This window comes from Empidonax traillii, unplaced genomic scaffold (assembly GCF_003031625.1).
Source record: "Empidonax traillii isolate 1590-97213 ecotype Southwest subspecies unplaced genomic scaffold, ASM303162v1 scaffold199:size790550, whole genome shotgun sequence".
In the NCBI taxonomy this organism is placed as follows: domain Eukaryota; kingdom Metazoa; phylum Chordata; class Aves; order Passeriformes; family Tyrannidae; genus Empidonax; species Empidonax traillii.
The window spans coordinates 491456-514501 of NW_020955392.1; the positions used below are offsets into that span (position 1 = coordinate 491456).

The 23046-nt window shown below is 41.2% G+C and overlaps 1 protein-coding gene across 9 annotated transcripts in view; it reads right to left on the bottom strand.

The window, feature by feature from the left end:
- LOC114059011 (bifunctional heparan sulfate N-deacetylase/N-sulfotransferase 3) overlaps positions 1-23046 on the bottom strand; it is a 113996-nt gene that overhangs the window by 26704 nt on the left and 64246 nt on the right. For 7 of the 9 annotated variants that reach the window (XR_003571566.1, XR_003571569.1, XR_003571568.1 and 4 more), the window contains 2 exons: positions 15009-16135; positions 404-491 (listed from right to left, as the gene is read on the bottom strand). Coding sequence is in view for 4 of the 9 variants with exons in the window: in XM_027886969.1 (XP_027742770.1) it covers positions 404-491; positions 15009-15989 (1069 nt within the window). In the remaining 5 variants the exon portion in view is untranslated. Of the gene's footprint in view, positions 1-403; positions 492-15008; positions 16136-22135; positions 22255-23046 lie in introns of those variants that run through there. The other 2 variants (XM_027886970.1, XM_027886974.1) reach the window with 2 other exon arrangements.

The following is a 23046-nucleotide window of genomic DNA, read 5'->3' on the forward strand; positions in this document are numbered from 1 at the left end:
CTGCCTGCTGAGGCACTGGTGACAAAGGTGACAGTCAGACCATTCTGCTGGGTTCACATCCTATTTTAATACCTTCTACCTATTTCTACAGTGGATTAAGTACAAGATTATTTTAATGGATAATATATATTGCTGTATCTCCACAGTATCCAAGAGGATAAACTGTGGTAGCTCAACAGGTCTCTCAGTGAAATCAATGGAAAATTTCATATGACTGGTGGAATTCATCAGTCTACAAGAGGCTGAAAGGACTGAAATTTTAATAAAGGGGAGGAAGAATTGAATCTGTTCCACACTGACACCTAATGCAGAAATCACAGCTTACTAAGACCTTTAGTCTCTATCCTTCCTACTGTCCTCAGATTATAAAGAAAACCATCAGAAGGAAAGTGACAAAACTTACCTGTGTGATAAAACTTCCCCGAAAATCCCAGGTTGAAAGTAAAATTTGTAATCTGGGCTCTCAAAAGATTCTGGGTGTCAAGCAGGGCCTGCAAAAAAGCAAACCACCATATAAACATACCTGTAAGAAAACACAACCTGGCACAGAAATTTAATAGAACAGTGTAAGTATTTTTACAGGTTTATGTCTGTTCAACTGGTTTTGTTATTTAAAAACAGTTGTTTATGTAAGACAAAGCAATGACGGGTATTTTATTACCATGTAAAGACAGCAAACTCCATACTTTTCCTCATGGAGATGACCAGCAATTAAATACTGGTTTACTCCCTGAATCATGGGCTAGGAAAACAAAGAGACACACAGAGAAAAGACCTTCCACTGATCATTCAGTAAACCTGGGACACAGCCAGGAATGAACTTCAGGTCTCGTGTGCCCCCCCACCCCCCACTGCTCCATTAGAGGGTGAACAGCAACTATCAGGACTATGTTCCTATAGATCAGCTCAAATACATCCACAGCATTTCAGTCATGTTTCAAAATCAAGGCAAATGCATTAAAAAAAAAAAAAAATCTAGAAAGACAGAAAGAAGCCTATTCCACATCAGACAACTTGATCCTAGATTCCTCTGAATTCTGACTCATTTCTCAGACAGTGACAATACTGGCTGACAGCATTCCTGTACTTGCACTAAATTAGTACAAACAAGAAAACAGCATGTAGGAAGAAAGGGGAAAGCATTATTCATCAGCTACAGCCTCACTCTCTGATTTCAATATGCTCTTCTTGATTTGTTACTCCCAAGATTTGCACAGTGTTTTGGGAGATATCTCCCGAACTCTTACATCCTGGTCTCTCTTTCAGTTTTCCAGGTGAAACACTGAAACCCAGCTTTCCAAACTTTGCAAAGCAAGAACAAAACAGAAAAGCAGAGGTCATAAAAGTTTTCAAGGCCAGCAAATATTATAGCACAATGATTTTAATGAAGTAATTAAAAACATTACTATTGTCAGTGTGTTATGAAGGAGGAATGTATTTAAAAGCACAAAAAAGATTAAAATGACCGGAGATTTCCAAAGGTTTAAAGGTCTAGAGGGCTCCCTACTCTTGAAATTCAATGACAATTTGGTGCCTTGAAAAATACAAGCCAGTAATTCTAGTTACAGTTTCTCTGGACCTTTTCATTATGTAAGTAATTTGTCTATAATTATTTTTTTAACTGGTATGCCAATGACAACAAAATGTTAGCACAGAAGTCAGGTCTAATTTAGATATTAGGAATAGTACAGTCAAGTTACAATTCCTTAAAATTGACTGCCCATTTTGCAGATGGAGGCAATATCCACCTTTCCAGGGCACATGAGCTCTTCTCCAGCTCTTTTCCAGCGCTCACCTGGTAAAGAGCATCTTCCGTCAGTGCAAAGCCTGAAACATGTCCTGTGAACAAGGGACTTCCTAAAGGAATGAGTAAAACGAAGCACAGAATGGAAATAATTGAAAACAAGCTCCAGACTTATGAAGTGGAATATTAAGTGCAAAATCTTGCAATGCTGTAACAGGGGCTTTTGCAGAGGCTGAGAGAGCAAGGATCTCCGAGGAGGCTTCTGATTGTAATGAAAAGCAGCAAATGTGCCCAGGATTTATTATGAGAACCATCCTGGAGCTGCTGGGAACCGACTGAATGAAATAATTGTATCTCTGCACGGTTAAGAAGGTGTGAGGCAAAGGATACGGCCACACCCCAGCCTGACAGCCAGGGGGCACGAACGGGCTGCCCGTTCTTTTCCTCTCCATTAAGAGCTGTGAGCATTTTTCCAGCTGAAAGGTATCCTGTACCTTTCCAACACCTTCCCAGCTTGTCAGCTCCAGTCTGGTCCCAGCAAGATGGAAAACCAGAACTGGAGAAAGAGGGAGACCCAGCCTTTCAAACAGGTAGCAAGAACCAATGACATTTTTCTAATAATACAACACAGAGTTTAGTGCTTCTCTGGGAGTTAGTTTTGCCGGTGCAGTCCCAGCTTCTCACCTTGTGTTGGGAAATACCAGCTAACACCAAGGGGGTACCTGCTCCATCTGCCAAGAGGGAGGGCCCAGACCTGCTGTGAAGCACTTTTTGCACAGACAAGCTGAGCTAACATTTGAGTTGTCGTGCCTGTGATTATTTTCTGGGCGACTTGACATTTTACTCATCTTTCAGGTTCTAAAAACAAAATGTTAAAACTCATGAAGAATATACAGTAGCAGATGGCAGGGCCTATTACTGTGAGTTTCCATCAGAAAGATGGAAAGAGAGAAAAGTAAGGGGACAAAATGCCCAAAATTTCCTTTATGCATGCTGTTTTATATGCTGAAGGGGAGCTGCTGTATTTTCTGCATATTTTATGACTGCTTATGAACAGACCCTCTGAGTGTCTGCATGAAATGTTACGTAAGTACATTAGTACTGAAGATGGTATTTTAAAAGTATTTAAAAAGCCTTCATACGTTCATAAATAATAATTATTTAGTCCATGCTATATTTCTGCTGGTCCTGTAATGAAAATAAATCTCTGGCTGCATAATCACTGTCACAGACACAGGACTTTCTTTTCCATTTTTCCTAAGCTTACATACTAGGTTTGGGAAAATTCCTTGTTCCAGAAATCAAATGTGAGAATTCAGTATACGATTACATATGATTTCTTCACCAAAAAAAAAAAACTCAGAAAAAGCCCCTTTTACAACCCAAGGAATAGAAAAAAAGTTTTTCCAGCAGCAAAACAACAGATTTTCTCATCTCACGAACAGGACAAACAGGCACAGACAGATGATGTGGGCTGTCAAAAGCTTCTGCTCAAGTAAATCAGCTGTAAATCCAAGGATGAAATTCCTACTGTCAAACTTGCTTCCCACTTCCATAGGCAGGAGACCATCCTGCCTCCTGTCCTCAAATATCTCTTCACATGGTTTCACTTCAGAGTCTGTCACTGAGAAGTTACAAGTGTCAACTTGTCTTTGGTAAACAGACAGTTGTAATTTCTTCAGTATCAACAAAAATACCCAGACCCAAATGTCTTGACTGATCAAAGAAATCAATCAAGAATGCCTCGTTGAACTCTGCTTCCAAAGAGGAATGATGACTTCTTTGTGCAGTCATACCAACGTATTTACCACTATTTTCCTGCTCAAAAGCTGCTAAGGAACTTTGCCACTTGAAAAGCGAAATAACTCAATAGGCTGTTAATTCTACTTGTAAGCACGTGGATTTTAACTCAACTGGCAAGCAGACAGACACAGTGCTGCAGCATTAACATCTTACACTTCAGTACAGGCTTTCATGTCCCCAACAAAAAAGCAAGGGCAGCTTCATAATTTTCCAAAAAGCTTTTCTATTCCTCCTTCTTTTTTTTTGGGGGGGAAGCAGATCTCATCTCCCAACGCTTGCTTTACTGTTTTGTGTCTGACAATACTATCAAAGGAGCCACTAAATTAGGAATTACTCTGCTTTGAGAAAAACTTCTAATGCCATGTTGGCTCTTTAATAAAGGCAAGGACCTTCTGAAAAGGAAGGACAAACTAACAGAAAGTGCAGTGTGAAAGCACACCAAGCCCCTTTGTGGGAGCTCCTATGCAGAAGTAGCTTTAATTTTCCCTACCATATTTCCTCTTTAGTCCAAGCCCTACAAGAGAGGGAGGAAACAGAACTGAAGCCGTTTTTTAAGCTTCTGAATGGGGTTCTTAGTACAAAGGTTTAATGAGCTGTAACTGGTGTGATGTCCTTTTACTGTGCTCTTTCTGTGACATCACTTTGCCTTTCCAGCCTCTGACAAGAGGAAACAGGAGACAGCCTCAATGAAGGTCCATCCCAAATGTCTGGGAATCATTATTTTATTGGACAGACTACTTTGCTTCAGTGAAAAACGTTTCCCTCATGATAAATTATGTATTTTGAATCATCATTAAAATTCAACATCTACTCTTTCTGGATTTCCAAGATTAGCACTTTGACACCCATTATCATAAACATTTAACCTACACAGGAGAAAGAATAATTGCTTTGAGTGTACTGGGTGTATCCGAAAAAAATATTTTGAATATCCTCCAGACAAAAGGAGAAGAAAGCTTAAATTGCCTTTGTGCACTCTCCTAACAGAGCTGACACTACAGAAAGGGCAAGAGAAAAAAAAACAACAAAGAAAACTTTCAGATCTTTGTGCAAAATGTTCTGCCGGCAGAGAAGAGGCAACCCAGTTTCCCTCAGAAGGTCAATAAGGTATCAGGCTGGAGCCAGTTATGTGCACCTTAAGTTTTTCAGTGCCCAATATGAGGAAAAAAATTCAGGAGCCACAACTTCATTTTATGTGCTCACATGTATAAATAGGAGTCTGAATTTGAGGTCCACTCAAGGATCCAGAAAATATAAGTAGCCACTTTGGAAAACGCTGCTTAAATGATTTCAATCAAAAGTTTTTCATCAGAACACACTGTTTTAAATGCCACTGGGTCTTCCTTTGGAGTTGTTTTTATATCACATACAATCATGATCTTGATGATGGTCCAATTACACATTTTCAAGTAATTAGGCTCTTTCATCTAGGTAAATCATTTGTCCAACCAAGAGATTTAAGAAATATTTGTAACTTCTTTCACCAACTTCTCACTTGTTGGAAGCTGAGGTAGCAGTTACTGAGAATAAGCTAATTATGGCAAGGTAAGGGAAGGTTATAAATACTTGATGCCAATGCTATGGAATAAAGTAAGCAATTAGCATGGTATTTTCAGGATTCTGTCTGAAATTCTGCATTATTAGCTCCTAATTAAACTTAGATGAAAGAAGTTACTATTACTAAACAGCTAAGTGATCTCGTTATTCTGCAGTTAACAGAAATAAAATGCAGCATTTCTTTAAAATAAAGGTAAAAAAAAAATCCCTGGCCAGTTGAAACAGAACAAACATCCTACTGCTACATATTTTTCCCTGGGTTTTGCTCAGACAGGATTCAATAGAAAACTAGCTGGTTGCATTTTTACCTAACACTTTGCCTGCTTATGAAGCACCAAGTATGAAGAGGTAAGTTCTCACAGTATGACAGAACTCAACACCAAAGAGGTAAAACACATTTGGAATCTCTTCATAACTATCCAGTTAAGTTCTTGTGATGTGGTCACAGCCAGCACAGCAGGAAGGTGAGTTTTGTCAATGGAAAGCATTTCAGGTGGCTGTGCTGCAGTTACCTCCCCCCACAACATGCTGCCTGAGCTCTGAGCACGACAGCCCATCTCTCAGGGTGACAGAGTGGTTCAGATCCTGTTCCAGTTCACTTCTGGCTGCTCTGCTCTGCTCTGCCTGCTTAGTCTGGCTTGTCTCCACTGCATCCCACCAGCAGCAGATAAATTCTAAGGGTTGCTCATTGATTCGTGTCGACACTTGTCTGGCTCCCAGTAAATGTTAGGCATTACACCTCTGCACCCCCTCATTAGACAGCCCACACTGGTACAGCTCCACATCTTGTTTGGAAGGGTGCACACTATTTTGTCACAGATAAAACAGTGGCATGGCTGTTCAGTCTAATGGGGCATGTATTTTATAGTCACCCAGCTCAGAATGGACAGAGGTTATGATCCAAGCTCCTAGCACCACATTCATTATCAACAGCACATTTGCTTCTTATTTAATGCTTCCTCAAATGCCAGTTCCAGCTTTAGCTCTCACAGCAGCCAACACACACAGCAGGCACGGTCTGGCTGGAGGACAAGCCCTCCCTGATCCAGTGCACACCGGCCAGCCCTGCGGCTCCGGGCCCTTTCCCCCTGCTGTTGGCACCATGTGGCTCTGCACAGCCACTGAATGCTGAAAATATCTGGAAGGCTCAACCCTGGAAGGACTTCAAAGCCTAATCTCTCAGCAGCAGCAGAGACCACGGGGCCTCACCTGATGTGCAGCCACCTGCAGCTGGGTCACTACACCTGCTCCAGTCTGACTTTGTGGTCACGTTACTCTCTCCAAAATGCCCAGGTTTTTAGAGACACAATTTCAGGTCCACCTCTACACCCATGGCTTGCAAAAAGAAGACAAACCCTGTTCCATAAAACCTAGTTTCCCACAGATTTGTCTCCCAAATTGCTATTCCCACGGTGCAGTAGCCTGCACTCCCCTTCACAGTGCCACAGGACCTGCCCTGTCCATCAGGTCTCTAAGGTACCTCTTTCCCTCCCCGCTCCGCCCCACACACCCCATCCAGATGACAGAGGGACAGCCCAGGCTAGCACCAGCTCCAGGACACAGCACCTGGATTGGCCAGAGGCAGGCCATGGAACGGCTTGGGTTGGAAGGGGCCTTCAAAGATCGTCTTATTCCAATCCCCTGCTGTGGGCAGAGACACCTTCCACTACACCAGGCTGCTCAGAGCCTCATTCACCTGGCCTTGAACACGTATCAGTTTACACTTTTTTCCCCCAGGAAAGACTAAAACACAGTATTTGTGTTAATGCTTGGTTTTACATACTTAAGAACAAAGTGCAAATAAATGAAGACTCCAACCTTGTAATTTATATAAGAACCACCACAGAGCCAGTTGCTTTCTTGGTTTAGTAAAGCACAAACCCCAAAATTATCGCATCACTGGCACGTTAAATAAAGATTACTCCATGGGCTGGGCAACACACTGATGACACAGTCCATTCACAAATGCTTCTTAGATATTATTTTTTTTCCTAGTAGAGTCAAAAAGCTTCCTGTGCATCTCTTAAGACTGTATCTGATTAAAACTATCTACCTTTATCCCTATGTCTGGGGTGAGCTGAGGCACCAAAAGCTGTTTTTCCCCCTCTATGCCCTTATCAACAGAAAAAACAATCTTTGACCAAAAAGATTTTCATTTTTTCTCTCTGAAAGCTCCCTTTAAGACACAGCTGGGAATTCAGTGTTAGCTTGCTCACCAGCTATGGGTCACAAATATTTATCTTTTTTTCTTCTCTTTATGAATAGTTCTAAAGCTGCTGAATGAAATTCCCCAGCTACATCAACACTGGTACAAAAGAAGTGACAAAAAAAGAGAGAAAGCTTCCATAAAATAACAGATATAACTCTTTTCTCAAGCCGTATTTTTTATGATTATGTGTAGTCAACACAGAAATGACATAAGGACTTACTTAAAGTTAATCAAAACTTGGGACAGTTTCATTGACTCCTACACAGTCTGAAGGATATAACTGAGCAGAAGAAAACCTCAAGTGAAAAACATGGGGATGATTTTATTAAAGTGTTAAAACACACCTTTCCTGGTTTTGCATGAGTGTTCACATTTCTAAGAGACAAGATTACAAAAACTACATGTGCATAGTGAAATCTCCCAGCTGGCAAAGTCTACACTTGCAGCCTCAAAGCAGCACGCAGGAATCCAACTGAGCTCTGCATTTGATTAGACTGTAAGAGATTGAGAATATATCTCAGTACAAACTCCCTGCCAATATTATATTCCTTCCAATAGCATATTTCATGGCCTTTTGCCAAATCTAATTTTTAAAGACTTACATAATCTTTTCACTTCCTTTTGCATATTAGCCTCTATTCTGCTACTTTTATTGGCTATTCTGCCTACATTTAAACACCTCTGTGCCTTACATTAAATATTTTTATCCCTCCTCACTGTTGACACCCTGCAGACATCTGCAGCCTATTGCTTTCTGCTTGGGTCATCGTTACTTCCCGAATTTTTTAGCCTTCATTTTTGTGCTCAGATGTTTCCTGCCTATTCTCGTGTCTCTAAGCACTCTCTAAATATTTCTGATCAAGTGCTGCAGAACTGAGCACAATATTCTAGAAAGCCCCTCAGTCAGTAAGATGAAGTACTTTAGTGATGCAAAATGGTATTTTTCATAGTCAGCTTGAACTTCAAACCAGTTTCCATTACAAACTTGGGTATATTTTAGTGTTCATCTTGGGTTTAGGATATTTTTAAGATCACATTTTCAATGCTTCTATTACCTGTAACAGTGGCAGTGAGGAAGGACAAAGGGTAAGAGAAATAACCCCCCTACTATTGAGATATAAATACAAAATTATTTTTCAGCCTCCTTTTAAGTGCTGTCAGGGTTCTACCAAAGACAGCTCTGAGGCATCTTTAGTCCCATCTTCCACCCTCACTTTTTCCTTCTTGCCAGACTGTGCCTTTCTTGATGTGACTGAAGATGGGGAAGGAGGTAGGCTCGCTTTTGGTATCATGTTTCACAGCTAATGGCTTTGATTTCTAGATCAGTCTGCAGTGTGTTTTCATTTGTTGGTTGTGAAAGTTTTATTCTATTTCATTAGCAGCAGGAACTGGATGGTAAACTTGTAACTGGAAAAGGTCAGAATAAATCTGCAGCAGCCACCAGCACAGGGAGGAATCTGTGCAGCTCTGTGGGAAGCTGTATTGTATTATTGTTATTTGTATCATCGAGGTGCTTTCTGAACAAGAAGAGCCTCTGACCATGAGAATCTGCAATCCAAGGAAAGAGAGGGACTGATGTGACAGCAGGTTTTGTTTTCAGGGCCAGATGGATGAACCCAAACACTGCTGAGTTTAGGTTATGCTGAAAACACTCCAAGTATGCACAATCACATGCAGTTTTATCTCATCCATGAAAATATTCACCTACATTCCTTAAGTTTAAGTTTCCAAGTAGGCTGAGGAAGACAGAGCTTGTTAACTAAGTGGCTGTGAGCCAGAAATGATCACTGCAGGCTGGTACACCTGGTGAATTCAAGACTTTTTGTTGATGCCTTTGGATGGGAAGCTTTAAACTCAAGTGTAAAGGTATCTTTAAAGGAAAAGCAGAAACAGTGTTACCAAATATTCAGTTACCCCACTTGATCTGAGGGGAGTGCAATTCCTTATGTTTTAAAAAAAATAGCTCTGATATCACAAAACTCCACTGAGAAAAGAAAGATCCCATTGTTAAGGGTCACATTAAGCCTAAGGACATCTCACCAGCACAGAGAAATGTGGGGAATTCAAAAAAAGAAAACAAATTAACTCTCATTTTCTGGAAAGATTTAGGTGACTTAATCCATAGTGCACATTATCTTATTTGGAAAGCACCAGGGGATTCACAGATTTCAAGATTTCCTTACCGTGGTTCTGTCCTGAAGACAGAGCAGGCAGTGTGCAATCAACAGTCAAATCTGGTGCTGGGGTGGAAGAGCTTGAAGGAAATCAGCCCTCAAATATCCTGTGTCCCCAGGATCCCTCTGCAGTCATCCCTCTCTAAATGAAAATTTTTATCCAGCTTTCCATCTCAAACATCAGTGCCTCTAACAAAAAGAGCTGGAATGTATTGAGCAGCAGTTGTAACAGTTTTACTTGATAATTATTCATAGAAGTTGATACATAAACCAAATTGCTCTTGGATGTTACAATGACTGACTGGTAAAGTGTACTTTACGCTGGTAGCAGTCCATAAAATACATAAAACAATTTTTAGAAGTGGTTTCAAAGTTATATTTTAGTTCTGAAATCAAATTCTAATTCTCTACTGTCTCACAGTGCATAATATTACACACTACTGCAGCTGAAACAATATGCTCCAGTAAATCAGTCCTAGGGCATCGGCCAGCTACAGAGACACTGTGCTTGATAATATTCCTTCTCCTTGACACTTTTTAGAGTAAAGAACGCACTTTTTCCTTGCTATTTCCAACAAGTCAATACAAAACACTTTAGGAGTTTCAGGTCAAATTAAGAAAGAATGTATGTAACACAAAGTAGACACGTTGAACAGTGGTATAAAGGTAGTACAGCTAATGGACTGGGAATGTAAAATGGTTTAGCAGAACAAGAGTTCTTAATCATTAATTTGTTATGTAATTTAAAGAGGTGATTAAAAAGGTTTTTGTGAACCTCCCCAAAGGAAAGATTTACGGCTCAGTGCAACCAAACAGCCCTGAGTATCTCTGGTGGTTGTGCAGCCGACACATTTGATGACACATCTGTCACTTCTTTCCCGATAACCTTCTACGTGATCCTCGAGATAAAGAAGCAATTAACTGAGAGAATCAGACTTCCTCCTGTGACAGGAACCATCGCTTGTCTTGACAGTTCAGCTTTCTGCACCTTTTAGAAGTTCTGCCTTAACACAAAATATATCTAAGCTTCTCTTCTGAGGCAAATATTTACATCATTCCTAGGCAAGAGTGAGTGAAAAGACACATGGTTGTCTTCTTAAAATTTATGGCCAAGGGGAATGCTTTGCCATGGGAAGTTCTGGTTTCTTTCCACAGATGCTGCACAGGGTGAAAAGACACTTAATGGGTTTTAAACAACTGTGATAATTTAAGCTGTGCTGACTAATGTGGACGAATTTCATACAGGGAATAAACAACTAGCTCTTAGGGGGGAAATCTGTTTTTAAGCAGAATTATATTAAACAAAAGGTTAGGCCACCAGTGCACTAAGGAAATAACAAAAATGTGACAGCACTGGCTTTGACCAGGAGCACCGACCTGACCAAATGCAAACGTTTATATTTGATCTTAGTCACTCTAGAAGCAATTTCTGAACAACAAACAATTACATACTTTTAAAGTGCAATTCACTTCAGCAGTGCCTGCCTGAAGATGAGTTATTTTCCTATGCTGTCTATGTCCACCATGGAAAGTTAGAGGGCTCGCTCTGATATAGATTCCTGCATGATGATCCTCAAAATCCAGCTAAATGCTCTCCATTATGAGAAGGATGTTTGGCACAGACGATGCACCAAGAGTGGAGCTCTTGTCCAACTCTTCCATGACTAATGCTCCAAGGCTGCAGAGTGAAGCTTGTATTGCCCATTTCAGCATTGCCCAAGCACTCCCAAAACAGAATGATCAGAAAAGACCCATCTTCCCCCTCCAATAATGGATATAGTCAATATGAAACTTTTGGCTTGCTAATCATAAAAGAATAATTACAAGGGTAGGAAAAGATTAGGTTTACATGAACAAGGAGAAGAGATCCCCCTCCTGACTTCAATTCAAAGGGTCTCTTCTGAAAAGCACACAAAGGACAAGGCAGTCAAGGAAGGATCACAGAGCTAATTATGAGGAAAAAATAATTTCACAGTGTTCTAATTTTTCATTTGGCAAATGTGATTAACTCTTAAGGAACCACAGAACATGCATGTATTGGGGAAATGAAAGAAAAGGTAGACCAAACCAAACTGCCCAAAACACCAGCATTGCACAAACTGTCAACAGGAAAAAGAAATCACATTTAATTTCTCCCCTTTTGTCAGCTGCTTTTCCCTTGAAAAATCTCAATGCTTTACAGTCATAAAAATTTTACAAAGAGTAACTGTAACCAAAAGAGATACTAAATTAGTAGACTGTCAGCCAGGACAATCATGGTCTATTAAGATAAACTTACTCGGTGGATATCTAAATAGATTATTCTCTGTATGTCCATTTAAATGAATTACTTGCACTGCACGGGCTCTTAGTCTTTCTAAAAGACACAAGGAAAAGAAAATATAACATTGTCACAGCATAATGGTCCCTCCTGCCTGACAGACAACAGGAGAGAAAAAAGTTACTGAAAAATGTATGTTGAGATGATATTACCAAGCTTATTTTCCAAGTAGGAGGCAATTAGACCATGGAATTGTTCTCTTCCATTATTTCTATTATACCAGAGGAAGACAAAGTAAATAACTACAAAGATGGATAATTATTGTTGATGCAGTGACAGCTACTCAGTATGTTACACTGAAGAACTATGTTTTATCAGTCCAGATTTTACAGAGACAGGCAAATCTGTAATAGCAAGGTAATCTAAAATCTGCAGTGCTATTTCAAGTTTTCCTTTTCTTTTTTCCTGTTTTTTAATTGAAGCAGCTGTGGTGAAATTGGAAGAAACTTCACCTGTTGTTTAACAAAACAAACTATTTATTGGTTTTACAGGATTTAGGTTGATAAACTCTATTTCTAAGAGATTTTCAGAAGGGCTCTTTATGCTTGTGTTCCTGACACTACAGGTACTCAAGCTGAAGTACCATCACTTTGTCTCCTCTTTAGAGGTGCAGAAGACAATCATAGTAGAGGGTCTGCTTTTGACTTGACCTCTTTGAGGTCAATATATAATACTGATAAAAAAATCACCCCTTAAATCTTATGACAGCAATTTTTGTAAGGGCTCAACTCCAATTCACACACTTTAAAGGGTAGGGCAGTTTAGCCTTGTGTCAAATATTAACTCTTCTGGCCTCTCTGCACATCTCATTTAGGTATCTCAAGAAGAAATTCCCCTGCAAACCTTATCTTACAGGTAGTCGGGATCTCCCTCCTTGGTCACAGTCAAAAAGCACCAGGACATGATCAAGCCGAGCAGAGGGGTTGGACCAGCTGAATACCTTACTTTTGCTACCAGCTGTGCATTAACCCTCCAGTTCCTGAACTCTGTCCTACCCAGAGAACAGTCAGAAGCAAACCTAGAGGTCCTCTGGGTGGTGGGAGCTTCCTGAAGAGTTTTACCTCAATTTGAGTTAATAGAGCACACGTAGAAACATTCCTCTCACTCTCAGTAAGCCCCCAGTCCTACCACATACAACCCGAAAACATTAAATAAGAAACATGTCCAACAAAATTAAAGCACAAAAGAGCATCCTACTCAATTCTGCAGTTAGTATTTAAAATGTAAGCATGATAGAAAGGAGTTAATCTGGAGTACTGAAATTATACAAAGTCTACATTTAGCAACCCATTTTGACACTTGCAGTGCCCAATTGTCCGTCACAGTCACTGCAGCAGAGCTCAGTAAAACACTCCTGTTTAATGGGATGTCATTTATCTGCAAATATACTTTACAAGAACGGATTTTCAACTACTGCAAATGGATTTTGTTTCATTCCTTCCACATGTCGTTGTGCCACAGAGGATAACTCCTTTGATATTAATAGTAATGAAGATGCATTGCATCTGACAGCCCTAACAACATGTTTAATAGAACATTTTAACTATGAGTAGGTGAAGAATCAGAAGGGAACACTTTTTTTTCAGATTCCATTGTTTCAGAACACAGTTCTGTATAAATGAAATTATCCTACTTAAAAGTTATTTCCACTTTGATATTACTTCTATTGAATTTGACAGTTTTATTTTGGGAAGATTACATTTTGACATACTGCAAATTATTCTCCCAAAACAATACAGTTTATCCTTCTGTATCTGCTTTAATCAAATTTGTCTCAACAGCCTCCTGCTTCTGGTAAGTAATTCCGGCAATTAAACATCCTAACTTATCCTAAAATGACAATCTAAAGGTGTCACTTGCAAAGAGAAACAACACAAAACATATTGTCTCAAACTGCTATTGCACAACACAGCAAGAGGTTTAGTCAGGCTTTATTTTACATATTTTCTCACCAGACACTGCTGCTTCTGTAGAAAAGCAGGAGTTCTTCAGGGATGTGGGTCAGACCTTATTTCTTTCCTGTGATCTGAGTCTGCATTTAGGAGATTCTCCACTTACCTAACTCAAACACTGCCATCATGTTCTCCACAGAAACTTCATTTATTAGCTTTCCCCTTTATTTCAACTCTCTCCCTTGTGATTTGTTTGCATAAGGAAAACACCAACTTAATGAGAATGTTGTATCTCAGTTATAATTGCATGTGAAGAGAGTGTTTTGGAAAAGAGTGTATGCTGCAATTTTAAAGCAAATTAAAGTTTAACTGCAGGTTCAAACCTTTTGTTTAAGGAAGTGCTATATGCAGAGTTACAAAAACTTGGTTAAAAATGAAACAAAATTAAACAACTGCACACACTGCTGTCCTTGTCTTTCCTTCTCCCAGTTCCTCTTTCCATTAAGAAAGTTCTAACAAAACATTCTCCTTTATTTTTAGCACAAATGGGGTAACAATCAGCACATCACAGATTTTTAGCTTCTAAACCAAGTAGAGTTGTACAAGGTGACCTCTAATTACCTGCTCGGAAACAACACTTCACAAAACGCAAGCCACTTACACAGGAAGAAACAATGTTAAGATGTTACTGCTACTGACCCACAGCTATCACCTCACTGCAACAGCACAACAGAGTGGAAAATGACCTTCAGGAATGCACCACTCCAAATGTTAAAATGGAAATCATCAAGTCATTCAGCGACAGAATGAGCTTTTAAGACCAATATTAACACAAACCTTCCTCGCAAGCAAGAGCCATAAAAGAGAGATAACAGAGGTGAAATGCTGCAAGCAACTCCTGACATCTAAACCTATTTCAAACAGCTAATAACCCAGCCTATTCTTCAAAATTTATGCTGACATTTACTACTGCTCACCACATTTACCTCCTGCTTGTAGGGCTAACTGCATGCACATCACATATGAAGAGCTCCTGAAGTCCTGTGCTTTTTCCAAACACCACTGAAGTGTGTGCTTAGAGAGAAGGGATCATCCAAGTAGAGTTAAACACTCAGCAATTATGTTTAGAATGGAATCAACGACTACTCAAAGACAGACCAACTGGTTTCTCTACCAAGACCCAAACAGTTTGTTTGTAATACTTTCTGATCTACATCCGCTGTGAGTTCAAACCACTAACAACTATTCACTTCAAGAGAAAAAACCATCACTTTGCTGTAATGACCATTAGTTTGTGCACATACTGTACCTGTACGTCGTTGGTGTTCATCCTTGTTCCCTCCTTCCCAACGAAGATGTCATCTATGTCAACCAGAATGTACCTATCCAAGGACAGTCTGAGCTTCTTTCCAGTTAGGAAAGAGATGGCATCTATGAAAATCAGCTTGTGCAGCCAAAAATTCAAGTTATTGCCGAAAAGGACTCGTTGTATCCCATCGTGGAGCCCCAGGTCATGAATTACCGTGGCATAGAGTGCACTGAGAGCAGCAGGTGGAGAAAGGTTTTCTGGTGTCTTTACTTTTGCAAATATCACTGGTTGATAAGCTGTGTGATTAATCTGGAAAACAGCCCAGTCATTTCCAAGCAAGGGCCCTTTCTCCAGCTTAGAAGATTTAGTCACATGGAGCAGTGGGGAATGAGGGTTAATGCAACAGTCCTTAATACCCACATTGCTGTGGACATGGAAAGGAAAACCCTTCAACTGAAAGCTCTGCAAGCTGTTCTCATTGCCTTTGTGAAATCCAATAACACCTACACCATATTCTATACAGTACTTATCTAGAAGGCCTCTGTTCCAAGAGTCCATATTCACATACTTTAGAATATTTTCATACACTATGAGAGCGTATTTGCCTCTATTTTTGTCTATAAGCACCGGGAGGTCACCTTTCCCAGGAGCAATCTCAATGTGGAACTGAAACCTGCTGGATTCCAAGATGGTTATTATATCTTGGCCTAACGTGGAGTACTGGCTTTCCACAAACACCAGCACTACAAGGTCTGTCCTCAGAGGATCAAGAGGCTTCATGGTCTTCATCTCCATCGGCTTGTACGGCAACAGTTGAGGATCACCACATTCCACTTCTGAAGAGATTTCAGGAAGTTCGTTTTCCTGTTTGTAGCCATTATACAAGTAGTAGGCAGAGATAACTATGCTCACCATACAAAAAGTGGCCAGCAAAATAACTGTTCTTTGAAAATGTCTGTGAAGTTTCAGGATAAAACTCATGGTGTTTACTTGCCTTAGATAGTTCTCGACAGCAGCATGAAAAACAAACACAGATTCTCAACAACTTGCTCCAGTCCTGTGAAACCTTTATGTCACCATTGCAGCACACACATCTATCTTCCACAGAGCTTCACCAGAGGTACAATCTAAGAAAAAAGAAAACCAGAGATTTAATTGGGGCACTGCATTTGTGAAGTATCATCCCACTTAAATTAATGGGGAGCAAAGAAATCGCTACCCAGGCAGAAGTTCGGGGATCAACAGCTCAAAACTCTGCAGTATTAAGAGTGATTTCTTCCTGCTCCCACCAGCTGCCACATGCATTTGAGAGTCTTCAAATCTCACTTGATCCTCCTCACCCCAGAGGATCAAGTAAAAGAGGCACTGAAAATGCAAGATATGACAGCAAAGAATTTACTGTGTTTCAGAAATTCTTTTTATCCAAAAAGTTAACTCCAAGTAGACAACTGCTGACAACCCAAATACTGAAAATCTACAGCCCTCCTCCTCCCATCCCCAACAGGCTGGGGGACATGATCAAACAAATTCTATCTTAAATTAGTTTCTGAAGAACCAAGAGGTTCTAAACAAAACATGCACATCTGAACTGTTGTATGCACACACACTGATACTATATGTGTTATAGAAGTATCTTAAAAACACAACCTTTTTCCTGTAACGGTAGAAGAAAACAAATAGCATTTTACTGGATTGTGCAGCTGCTCAAACTGTTAGAAGCACATCACATTGCTTTGCATTAAAAAAGCCATCCAATAATCGAGCCCGTAAATTTCAGAGGAGACAGTAATAAATCAAAGGCTAACTGAAGAGGCAGATCACCTAAGGATATACCTGTGCTCCAACTTGTACTTAAGGAAAGCAGTCATTTTTCAAAGCAGCAGTCCAAGCACTGTCAAAATGTCCCCAGTAAAATAACTGGACAGTGTGACAAGCATAAAATAATTATCCTAAGTTATAAAGGAAGGTTACAAGCAGATTTTGAAAAATATTCATGGTGTCAAGATCTAGAACATGCCATTGTAACTTCAGTGCCCATCCATGCCCATTTGTAAATGGGACTAGGATAAGCTATGTGTGTGGCATTAACATGGTCATTTTCCAAGAGCTTAATCCTTCCATTCTTAGGGTTTTGTGTTTGTTTTTTGTTTGTTTGGTTTTGGTTTTGGTTTTGTTTTGTTTTTAAATTTTACCTTGTAAACAAGTCGGTCTTTCACTCCGGGTTTTCAAAAAAGTTGAAAAATATGAAGTACTTAACAGCACCTATGTAATGCTCCCAAATTTAAATAAACCCCAAAGAATGATCTTCCTAGCACCACAATGAGCATGAAGTAAAAATAAATGAGGAGAAAAATGAGATAAGGAGAAAAAGAAATTCCAAATCATCCTAGTCATCAAAACTGCAAAATTAAGCATGAAGAGCAAGCATACATGAGCTGTCTCATTCATAGTTAAGATTCCCTTTAAACTGGCATCTCACCTGACAATCCCGCTGTCTGAACAAGTAGATTCTACTCTCTCCACCTGCTACTCACAGACATATCAACCCTTTCTGTTCTGGGAGGATCTACACCCAGCCTTGAACCTTCCCTGCAGCTGCACAAAGACCTGCTCGTAGCTTTTAGGCAGGACACCTGCCTTGCATGCAGGAATACAGCCTCACTAATCAGCGTGAGACAAAAATAGAACATAATCCCAGCTCTCAGTTTCTAGAGGCGTGTATAGGAAAAGAAGTTAAAGAATGCATAAAGACCTAACAACCTTTAGAAGATGTCAAAGAACATTTTCAACTACTGAGATGCCTGATCCTTGTCACACTCACTTAGAGAGTATCACTTGAGATAGCAGAAAAGAGACACTTAAGGAGTAAGGAAGAAGTCAGGTGACAAAGAAGGAGCTCCATTCCAAATGAGTAAAACCAGAGAGATGTTTCCAGACAGATGATTTTTCATTACACACACGAAGGGTTCTCCTCATTTTGCATTTCCAATTCAGCTGCCTGAGTGCCAAGAAACATAATTTTAGTGGCTAAAATTAACACTTACTACGTTGTCTAGAAAAGCTGAACGTACTCCCACTCCTCCTCAACAACCACAGACCTGGCTGGTGTAAAGGAAAAATGAGAACTGACACTGACCCAAGCTCGTAGCACGGAAGGGCCGGTTAGACAGAGTTGGCTGAACTGTGTATTACAGAAGGGCTGCAACCCAAGAAACATTTGCAGAATGGACACAGTTCCTAATGCCATTCCATGGAGAAGAAAATCTGGAGCCGGCCCAGAAACCTCTATTTTCTTCAAAAAAACCCCTGTCATTGCATCCTTAGCTCCTAATTGCAGGTGCCTCCTGGGGCTGCAGAGTGCAGCTGTAAGGAGGAGCGGCTGGAAATGTCAGGACAGATGTGAGGTTTGACTCTGAGGAATGAGGAATTCTCCAGGACGCAGCAGGACACAGCCAGACTTGGCACACTGAAGACAGTAAGGAAGGGGGATGGAACTCAGTAAGGCACAAGTCTGAGATGCATGCTCTCTGCTCTCTTGTATCAGCTTGATGCTTATGTGATTTTCACTTATTTAAGGACCAGTTTGCGTGGCAAGAGTTCAAAAGAACACAGAGAGCGTAACATAAAAACCACAAAGAAAACATGCATTTAATAATACCAAAACAGTTGCAAAGCCTTGACAAGGTGCAGTTGCTTTCCTTGAGGAACAGCAGCATTTTACTCCGAGCGACAGTACTCGCTGGATATTCTAATGCCATCTTACAGCACGTGCTACAGTAACTCATCATGCACCCACCTAAGAGTGCTATTGACATCTTCGAGGTGCATCACCCCCAGCACACTGTGGAACCTACTGAGACCACCACACTGATCTCTAGCACACCTTCAGACATGGCTTCGGGGAAAATGGTCCTTGTTGGCTGTCACTTCCAACAGTAACACCAGACCAAAAGTGTAAGTCACAATGTACCAACAGGGAGGGAGCTGCTGGAAGCAGCATTTCAGAAGAGGACGGCGCTTATGGAGTTTTACTTTCATGACAAAAGAATACAGTATTTTACAAAAGAAAGAAGTCATGATAACTCAAACAGCAATAAATAAAAAAAAAATCCAGGTATAAGAAAAAGGCTTAAAGGAAAAAAAAAAATCAAAGAGTCTAGAAATTCTTTGCAAGAGTTCAAGCTTGTTAGTATTGTTTCAGTGAATCCTATGTTCCGTAAAAGTCCTCCTGGTATAAGTTTTACCTATAAAATAATTTGTATGGTCTTTTTCCATGGTCTGAAGCAATAAAATGACTCATTTTTTCTTCATCTAGAACTTTATTACTTTAGGACAATCTGCATTTAATCTCCTACAACCTGTGTTTGATCTCCTATTTTGCATTTTCATGCCACCATCTGAAAATTCAGACCAGAACCTTCTACCTGTGTTGTTCCAAGTATGAAGTATCAAAATGCTTCCTTTAAGGTGAAAATTATCATCTTTGAATATTCAGAATTTGCTTCTAACTTCTGGACTCACTAGGGAGGAGATGATTCTGCTGAGAGAAAGCTGAGTCATGGAAGTAAGCTTTGCATTTTACTCTGAATACAAACAGCAAGGCTCTATGTCCTCCTCATCTACTGTAGAAGTGATTTCTGGAGCCAAGGACTAACTCACATGAAAATCTTGTGGGTACAGGAGAAAACTATCACCTTATTAAGTGGAAGATGTACTATTCCAAGCAGTACTGCTGGGCAGTCACAATTACAGGTATCTGCAGCAGCAAGCATCAAACAGATGCATTAGAATAGAGACTTGCAACTGAAGGTTTTTGTTTGGGGTTTTTTTTTGTTTGGTTTGGGTTTTCTTAAATTCACTAACAAGGTAGGACAAATGCCACGATAAGCTCCAAAGAGCTGAACCACATACCATAAGGAGCCTGGGAAGTTCCTGCTATTTGCAGCTTCCTTTAGTTTGTTGTTTGATTGGTAAAAATAAACGACCAAATCCTTGGCTTCTATAAATCATTTCAACATGATAACCCTAATGGAAATGCCTCCAAGAGACAACACTGGCTGGGGACTTAGGTTACTAATGAGATGCAGCAAACACACACAAAGAACATAAAATTCCAAGTCTTCACTTTCTGTTTTCTGGCAATACAATTTATCCAATAAACAGCACAGCAGCCTCCCCAGAAGTCTCCTCTTTTATTAATCCCTATCACTATATTCTGGTTCTGTTCCTTACCAACCTGGCCACTACCACAGGGCTAGTGACATCCTGCTGATTTTTAAATGAAGGCTAAGTTTTAAATGAAGACTAGACAAAAAATAGACATTATTCAGCATGTTAATGTAGGCATTTACATCTCCACTGATCTGAATGCTATTTAATTTCCGTGAGCATACAGTCTGCTTTGGCCACACTATGAAATATGACCTCAAAGGGAGTATTCTGGAGTCATATCAGTACTACTAAAATGGCCATCTTTGGATATATAAATGACATGGCAAGGAGCAGCAAAGTGCATCTGAAGAGAACCAAACCTGGGATAGACAGCAGTGCTCATATTTTAAATTAATTATGGAAATATGAAAGCACTCTCCAAATACTGAGTGCCCTTACTTACAACATTGTTCTACTGATTGGGCTATTCAAGCAGTGATAACTCAGACAAGTAAATCCAGGCTGAGAATGAGACTCCATGACTGCATATTAAAAAGACATTTTCAACTTGAAAAGATGGTGATATGAGACACGAATTGTCAGGGGAAGTCTTTAGGACTCTTTAGTATCACATAACAAGCCCTGGAATGTGTGACTATTGAAGGGCTTACGTTCTCTCATATCTTTAAAAAAAAAAACAAACCAAAAAAAACAACACAAGAAAAAGGAATGGCTTGGGCAGAACAAGAATTCGGGTGGATAGAAATACTTTGTCAAGCCCGTGGGGCAAGTAGTTCCCTGTTTCTACTGTACCTATGACACCTTTAGCTCCATGCTGCATTGTCTCACACAGTACCACAGACCCTCACAGGACAGGAATTCATGCATCACAGTTCATCGTTAAAGGATATTTACAAAGATTAAATAAACAGTATTTAAAATAGTTCAAAAGAAGGTCTGAAAGACTTTAAAAGAATACACAAGTTGGGTTTGGTCTTCAAATTACTATTTTACCTTCATATAATTCTTTCAACTGAAAGGTCTTAAAGCACACGACAATCACATACAATTATCAATCACATATAATTTTTCTGAGATATACCCTATTACTTTTCAGCACTTGTAGAAAAATCACCATCTAAAGAGGAAACGATTTCCTCAAGATTTTTTAGATAAATGTACAGCACATTCTCTGGTCTATGCCCATATCTTTACTTCCCCCTCTCACTTGTGCCAAGCACAAGCCAAGTGAAAAGAGTTAATAAGGCAGAGTTCAGCACCATTCCTTCTGAGAGACCTGACTGGGGACGCTGACAGGGAAAGAAATCCCATTTCTCCCACCTTCCACTTTATTAAGAAGAAAAAAAAAAACCATCACACCAAAACCTGAAGCAATTATCCAGCACATCAAGTAGTCAATTAAATAGTATAGAAGTTTTCTGCCATTTCCCGAAGGTTGCACGTGACAGCTGAACCGAGCAGCATCACACACCAATTTCTGATGGGATTTGGGAATCCAAGCAGCAATAAACACCCGAAGTTATTAATAATTACCGAACTACGCTGACTAATTTTGTTCCCCAACAGAGCCCTCGCCAATTCCCACAAACACTAGAGGGCAACCGCGTCGCGCGGAGAAACTCCGTGAGGAGAGGGAGAGGGAAAAGCCCAGCTACCGAAAGGCTGCTGAGGGGACCGCGCCAGGCAGATGCTGAGTGCGCCGAGAAACAAGGAAAACAAACCCAAACCCCAGGAAACACCACAGAACCAACCCGAAATCGCTGCTTCCCTCAGCGGGAACCCCATCCCCGGCGGCCGCCCCGTCCCGCCGCGCTCCCGTCCCGGGCGGTGCCCGCGGCGGGGGAGCCTCCGGGGAGACTCGGGCGCAACTTTGTCGGGGGGACGGGGCAGGCGAGCGCGGAGTTGTGCGGCTTCGCCCCGCCGGGCCCGCGGGCACCGCCCGCCCCGCTCGTTACCTCCAGGCGCGCTCCGCCGACATGTCCCCGCCCGGTCTGCGCAGCTCCCGCTCTCTGCCTCCTCTGCGGAGCCTCCTCCGGGAGAGGCGCCGGCACCCGGCGGGCGCGGAGCCGCCCCGGGCGCGGGAGGTGCGGCGGGGCTGCCCGCCGGGGGTGCAGCTCCGCCCGCCCGCCTCGCCGCGCCCTCCCGGAGGAGGAGCCGCTCCGCGATCGCCGGCGAGTGGCGGGTGGGGGCTCCGCCGCGCCACCGCCCACTTCACTGCCCTTTCCTCCGCGGGAGCCTCACCCGGGCCGGGCCGGGCCGGGGGCTGTCGTGGCTGTGGCCCCGGCCCCTCAGGCCGTTCCCGCCCTCAGCCCCCGCGGGGGCTGCACCTCGCGACACCTGCAGCGCCTCCTCCGCGAGGGAACCGAAGGCGGGATTCCCTCCTGCTGTGGGGTTTTAAATAAAGAATGATTTTTAAATTTTTTCCTTTTTTTTTTTTTTTTTTTTCCTTCTCTGAAAGAGATCTAGCAAGCCCCCGCCGCAGTCGCGCTGAAGGGAAGTTTAACTCACACCCTCCCGCCAAAACCCTCGCTATCGCTGCAGGTTTAGGTCCGGCCGATTTCTGAGCCGGTTTAAATGTAGCGCACAAGGCTGGAAATTCCATAAGGTCAATTATATTTTCTCAAGACAATATGGGGTTAAAGTCTTGAAGGAATGTGTTTGCAGCCTCACTGCCTTTCTTTATTGAATTTCCTAACCCCATGTTAAACAGAGTTAGTCCCTCTGTATTTTTCACTGATACTCTGCATCCCTCGCTCTGGAGATGGGGCTATTCCATTACTGCAGGTGAGGGAGTTACGATTCCCTGCCTGAACCGCATTAGCTTTCACAAATGGGAAATAAAATTAATAAATTTTACAAGTGCCCT